The 6,848-nt window shown below is 45.9% G+C and overlaps 1 protein-coding gene and 1 pseudogene across 1 annotated transcript; both read right to left on the minus strand.

Annotated features, from left to right (window-relative positions):
* Positions 1-646: 646 nt before the first annotated feature.
* LOC147441591 (uncharacterized) lies at positions 647-3,184 on the minus strand. The gene has a single exon (XM_086483454.1). It carries the CDS (start codon positions 3,182-3,184, stop codon positions 647-649), a length of 2,538 nt encoding a protein of 845 aa, XP_086339580.1.
* A 602-nt stretch (positions 3,185-3,786) lies between these two features.
* LOC147441592 (uncharacterized) lies at positions 3,787-4,812 on the minus strand (annotated as a pseudogene).
* Between the last annotated feature and the right edge of the window lie 2,036 nt (positions 4,813-6,848).

The following is a 6,848-nucleotide window of genomic DNA, read 5'->3' on the forward strand; positions in this document are numbered from 1 at the left end:
TTGGTGTGAATGTTGTAGGGCAGCAAGCTCTCTGCCAAATATAGATTTGCAGTGTCACGAATTCGTGTAAGAGTAGTGTATGCGAGGCCATGCGACCTAATCGCTTTGGGGTTGAAAGCTAGTGTGTTGAGTGTAAGCCCTTGCGAGCGGTGAATCGTGTGGGCTGCAGCAGGCTGAACTGGGAATTGCTTGCGTGTGAGGGTGTTGAAGTAGTTCTTGCCAATTTGGAATTCACGTGTGATGCGGAGAATTGGCGTTCAACTAGGCAATGTGAGTGGCTTGTGAAGATGACAGTGGTCGTACCTTTGTTTTTGCCCTATGCTAGGGTTGGTGAAATGAATCCAGAGGCATGTCGTGTCAGAGAATGTATTGTAGAGCTTGTAGACGCCTTCTGCACCGTTGAAGAGGCCGTCGGGAATGTCCAGATTTCCAGCGCATAGCTCGACCACTAGGCCCGGCTTCAGGCACAATGTTGCTTGGAGACCTGCAGTTTGTCTGGCGTCCAATGGAGTTGCTATTGTTTTGCCGCAAGAGGCGCCATGCTTGTCAATTGCTTTGAATATGTGTGGCTCACCGGGAAATTCTGCTAAGACATTTTCGTTGTGTTCATCCTTTGCCTTGTTAGAGTAGAATAGGTGTGATATGGTTATGTCAACAGGCAGCTCTCTGTGGAAGAGTTGTTAATGTAAGCAAGGTCGTTGTTGGTGTGTGAGCCAGTTCTCATTCGGTTGAGCAGCTCTATAAATTGTCCATCGGTTTGTCTCATTGTCATCGTTAATTCGTAGCACTTAAGGAATTCATGCCAGTACGAAGGTGCAACCACCTCGAGAAGAGGTTGCTTGGTTGTGAATATCCAAGAGTCTTTGACTGGGCTAGCTTGGCAGAGGTCGCCACAAAGTATGACATCTAGGCCACCAAAAGGTTGGTCGTGTTTTCTCTTGATGGCACGAAGACGTGAGTCGGCCAATGAGAAGACACTTGATCCTATCAAGGAGACTTCATCAAACACTACAAGCTCCAAATCTTGATAAAGTAAGGACAATGCATCTAGCTTTTCTGCTCTGAGGCTTGTGTGTGTTGTAGTTATCAAAGGCAAATGTAAAGCTGAGTGTATAGTTGTACCACCAATGTTGAATGTTGCCTTGCCTGTATATGCCATCAGGAGTGCCTTAGGAAAGTCAGGATTGTGGCCCGACTTATGCGTGTAGAAACGAATGAGGGCTTCAACAAGCAAGAGTAGCGTGAATGTTTTCCTAGTGCCTGCTCCACCCGTGAGGAAGAGATGTATATTTTCATATGGCGCTATGCATTTTTTAAGCATGACATCATCGAGGATGAGTCGCTGTTGTGGGTTTAGTTTCTTTATTGATGTGTGAAAATCCTCATTGGTCATGCCAATATTTTTGGAAAAATGCAAAGCAAATGGTTTCTTTGTCGGTTGGTTCGATGGGGTGTTGATCATCACGCTGGGATTGTTGGAATCGTTCAAGGAACTTACACTCCTTGTGCTACGTGAGGTTGTGATAGCTGTTGCGAGTCTATCAAGTGGAGCTGGTTCGACAACGAACTGTGATTCATTGTTTTTTACTGTCTCAATGTTCGAAGTGTAGACATCGATCCAAGATGAACCTTCGGGTAGGTGCTCATTCTCATGTCTTGACCACGGCAAGAAGAGAAGGCATTGTTCTCTGTAGTGGTTGTCAGGGTCTTTGGCTTTATTGTATCTGACGTACCGCACGATGCGTGCCCTCTGTAGCAACTTGTCAGGCCTGGAGGGGTTTTTGGTTGTGGAAGCAAACAAGGCCAAGCACATGGCAAAGAACGAGTGTGGTCTAGAGGCATATTTTTCAATGATGGAGGCAGAGAAGATTTCTGTTGTGTCGAGGTGCATTTTTTGTAGGGCGTTCTTCTTTTTGAGAATGAGGGCACGCTCTTCAGGTGGGTTAGTATTTATGTATATGAATTCTCTAGAGGAGCTATGCAATGGGAGCGAGAGACATATGTCAGCAGCTTGCTGTGAACTAATTTGCTGTGTCTTAAGGATTGTGCTACCAACTTTTCGTAGTCTCTCCAGCGTTGTTGCATTCTTTGCGACACAGTGATCAACTTGTGACTTGATTGCTCCTATTAATGTATTGTCCATTTTTGTCATGTATGAGGTGCAATAGCTCGCAGCTCCATGTGCATTTAGCACAAACTGTATATCTGTATTTGCATTCCAAAGTGAAGCTATTGATTTGTTGAAGTTGTTTGTGAATATATCGCTTGGTTTGCGCTTGAGAAAAATGGTGGGTGTTGAGATAGTTGCTTGCAATGCAGGCAAGTACTGTTCCATGGAGAGTTGTACTTGTTCTAGCCATTCTTCAAACGTAGGGGAATTTTGTAAATCAATTTGGCTGAGTTGTTTTTCGATTTGTTGCAAATAAAGCTTGCCTTGTCTAGCTATGTTTGCCTCAAGTATTCCTTGTCGGATAATAGTTGTGAATGGCATGGGAAAACGTGGAAATCCAAAACGGCAACTTTTGCTCTTCTTTTGGCAAGTCTTATGATGCTTGTGCTTGTAAGCTTCAGAAAGGTCATTGGGCAAGATGGATCTATCTGTGCTAATGTGGGTATCTAGAAATAATACAATATCTTGATCTGAGTGTGTTGTGAGTGATGGAGCATTTTCTAGCCACAGTAAACCATGATCATGTTGGCTACCGCGACTTTGGAACTCCGTGATGAAAAAGAAGTCCCGTATTTTGCCGCATATGGAGGAATCAGTGCGCAACAACCGTTTCATTGCGTTGAACCTGTTTACGTAGAAACGAGCAGTTGTAATGGGATCGGCACGAATGAGGCGACGTTGATATGAGCTTAGACTCTCATCAGGCTCTTGGCTCAGTGGGAATAACTTCTCAAGTGCGGCAAGAAGGTCTTTCCATCTTCGTTCTACGGAGGAGAACGTGACAAAAAATGTAGGCGGTCCAGGTTGCCGGATCATTGTGAAGACATTTTTTTTCATCTTTTCCTTGTAGTCGGGGGACGTGCGCAGTGCCTCGAAGTCTCTAAAGCCTAATCTTGAGTTGAGAAGCCTCTCTATGTTTGTGTCCTCTACAACCTGCCTTGCAGTTAGCACTGCACCTCCTAGCTTTCCCTTGCGCTTTCGCACCCAAAAAGAGGAAGCAACTTGTTGTGACATGATTTTGATAGACTTGAAAAATAAATTCTCGATGTCCAGGGCGAATCTTCTATCGACATTTAGGAGCTCCCACTTTGCAATCGTTTTATAATCTTTGTTCGTGGCCTCCCTATATCTTCTAGGGGACCCGAAGAAAGAGTCGGGAAGCTCAACTCCTCGCAATACTCGTCCGTGAAGATGCTCAACGGTGAATTGCCCTCACAAGGCGCAACATGAAGAATCTTTCCACTGTAGTCGACAACATCTGCCGCACTTGTGACCCCATGAAGCATGACATCAGTCTGATCATCCTCAAGCTCAACATCGTGCGTATTGTTGTTAAGGGTATTTGCAGGAGGCATACTTAGACTGGAAAGATGTGCAAGCCACCTGTCGTTGATGGTGACACCTTCTCGTGTGTAGAGTGGTGTGGACAGAAACGTAGTGGTTGCACGCATTGTGAGCAAGGGTCGCACAACAGCGCTTAGGTAACAGCTATCGTACTCGAGCTTCCGTTTGATGCCCACAAGGACAGAAGCCTCATCCTCAATGAAGCGAGGCAGCACAGCCTGGCTCTTCTCCAAGTTGGCAAGCACATTGACAACCTTATCTCTAAGCCCATACTAACCATCGTACTTCAGCTCACGTATCTTGGTGAAGGGAATACGAATGGAGACCAAGCGTGCCTCTATGGGGTTTAGATCTGACACGAAGGGAAGCGCTGGATTGAACCCTGTCTCTTGCAAGCTCCATAGGCAGTTGCTATCGCTTGCCAAGTGTTTCTTGCACTAGTTGCAGATGTACACATCCGCATAGCAGCTTCGCTTCGTTGAAGTGGATTCCGCAACTGAAGGCAGAAGCTGGTGTGTTATCTGGTGGCGGAATAGCAAGCGTCCACATTTTTCGCAGGGTGTAATGGGCTTGTCTTTGATGCTTATGTTGTATCTCTTAATCGCCTTGCTCAACCTGGAGTGGGTGCGTCGTATCTGAGCACCGGTGACCAGGCCCTTCTCGTTCTTCAGGCGTGAAAGCTTGCATTTCACGGCCTGGGTTGTGTGCAATGTGTGTGGGTGTTTGGCTTGGAACATGCGGACGACCTCAATATCTGGCAAAGCCTCATGCAACAAGGATAGTTGATGCAAAGTGGCCACCTCATCTTCTTCCCATCGAACACGTGTACGGTTTGAGGACGTTGTGAAGGTGGGAAGGTATGTGATGCCGTTGGTTGTTTCGGAGAGCAGAATGCCCTTTGCAAGAAATGGTTTCGATGGCATCCCCAAGATGATTGTTCTCACGCTGTCATCTATTTTCAAATACACTTTTAACCTACAAGTCACAGAGTGAGCGAAGACCGTTAATATGTCGAGGCTAAGGACAAGTGAGCTGGTGGATGTTGAATACAAAGACGATAATTTTGTGGCTGTCATTGTGCTAGTGGGCTCATCATCATGGAAGAAGAGGCATGCACCCGGGACAGCATGTCTATCACGCAAGAAGCTCTCGAACAAGTTGTCAAGCAAATTTGATCTAAGGTCATGCGGTGCACCTGTTGAGTTTTGGAGATGGTGTAGCACGAGGAAGATGTCTGAATTGTTCGGAAACCGCACCGCAAAAGCGGTATCGATGTCTTGTTCGGCCAAGAGAGTCATTGGAAAGACACGCAAAGATTGTAAACATTAAGTCAGCTTGTGTGTTTGTTTGTATACGTGTGCTAGAGAGAGAGAGAGAGAGAGAGAGAGAGAGAGAGAGAGAGAGAGAGAGAGAGTCTGTGCTTTGGAAGGTTGAAAAGATAGAGAGGAAGGAAGAGTAGAAAGCGAGCTATGGAGAGACACCATGGACTTTCTTTTCAAACGGGATATACAATGGACAAGCCAAAATTTAGTTCATCGATTGTAGAGGGATCTAGGTAAGGAAGAATAGTTATTCGTGGTGAAAGGACAAAAGCTATTCAAATACATGCTCTCAAAGCATCTAGGTTTCCAACAGAGGAGTGAAAGATATCATAGAGCCATTTGTGCCAATTTTGAACACACCCTCGGCAGCAGATGTCGATAAAATATCCCTCGCCTCTGGAATTCTCTCCATGTACAGCTCCTTGAAGCTCCTTGGCAAGCTCAAAAGACGATCCACCATAGATTCTGACACTTGAACTGCCACAACACGTCTGTCAATGCTGCTTCGAATGTGTGCCTCCAGTCTGAGCGTCGTGTTGATGACGTGATCTTTATCGCAAAGAGAACAACACAGTCGGCCTTCGACCTTCTTCACCTTCGGCGAGTCATAGACTGAGCACTGGGAATGCAAGAGAGCCCTATTGAAGTTCACAAAGCGCAAAGTCCCCACAACCTACAAAAAAAACAAGCGTGTAAAGACCACAAAAGATGTCTTCATCCGGTTGAGTGCAAACCATGGAAAGTCACCTCTCTATTGTAGCCGAGAGTCTCACACTATCTATGAAATGCTATGGTCAATTCTTCCTTCAAACGTGATCCTCACACGGGGGTCAAAGTTGTGACATCCAAAACAGACAATGTGCGCACCTTGCCCACGAAGAGGCCAATATTCCTAGCCACAAACATAACAATGTGCTCCCTAGCCATCTAGGCCATGACCCGATCGTGTTTTGCTTTCGAGAGTTGACAAAGCTGACCTACATATGGCAAAAGGTTTGTCAATTTCAAAAGAAAGAAACGCTGGAGCCAATGCTTGTGATACGTACAACTGCTTTGTCGTCTGGGGTCGAACCATCAACAACAACCAAATCCCCAAATGTAGCACCAATTCTTTGATGGAAATTACGACTTTGCAAGACAACAAATGCCAGTGTCGCTAAGGGCAGACGTGGGCTAGTAGCCTCGAAAATTGCAGCGTCAGCAAGAAATGTTCTTATCTTGGACTCAGGATAGAAAGCTAAAGTAACAGGGAATGCGTTGCAAGGTCTAATGGTTGTCGACGCATCGACATGCAAGGAGAACAAAGCTGACCCAGCATCGTTATGGTTTTTAGCCCTCACAAGAGGACAGTCAAGCCTGACGAAGAAGTCGATCTTGAGCTCCCGGGTGTAGGTCTCAATGAAGGGATCCACAACGACAACCGTAATCGTGTCGATGCACTCGGCATCGACGATGTCAAACTTGAAGTAACGTGCATTTTTCTTTTGCCCAGACGAGATGGAACGGTATGTGCTATACCAATTCAAGATTTTCCCCTCTATGGAAAAAGGTTTACTTTCGTCATCTATATCGCTGATCATGAGTAGCGGCAAGGTTTCCTTGACTAACAAGCTTTTCCCTTTGTCCAGTAGCTTGCCACTGTCCAAGACATTCCGAGTAGGCGAAGATTGGCCAACTTCAGAAAATGAGGCTGCAGCTTTCCCTAATTCGTGAGATGGGCAAGGAAGTTGTTGTTGAGAAGAAGATGGTGCTTGTGTGCACTCCTCTCCCAGTGGAGAGTATCCTTTGTCTGCAAAAAAAAAAGCAGAGCACCATCTTAACGCAACTCGCCAGTCAAGAATGCACTGTAGCAAAGAAAGTCGTAGACACATTAAGGCTATTCCGCAAGGAATGATTGTGCGCATCAGCGATACCTGCATTGCCAACGAGATCGGTAGAAGGGCTTCCTTGAACCAACGCACGCCTACACCTCTTCCGAATTGCGATTTGTAACATTTAATGGCCTAAGATCT

This window comes from Adiantum capillus-veneris, chromosome 15 (assembly GCF_014529385.1).
Source record: "Adiantum capillus-veneris isolate H3 chromosome 15, ASM1452938v2, whole genome shotgun sequence".
NCBI lineage: Eukaryota > Viridiplantae > Streptophyta > Polypodiopsida > Polypodiales > Pteridaceae > Adiantum > Adiantum capillus-veneris.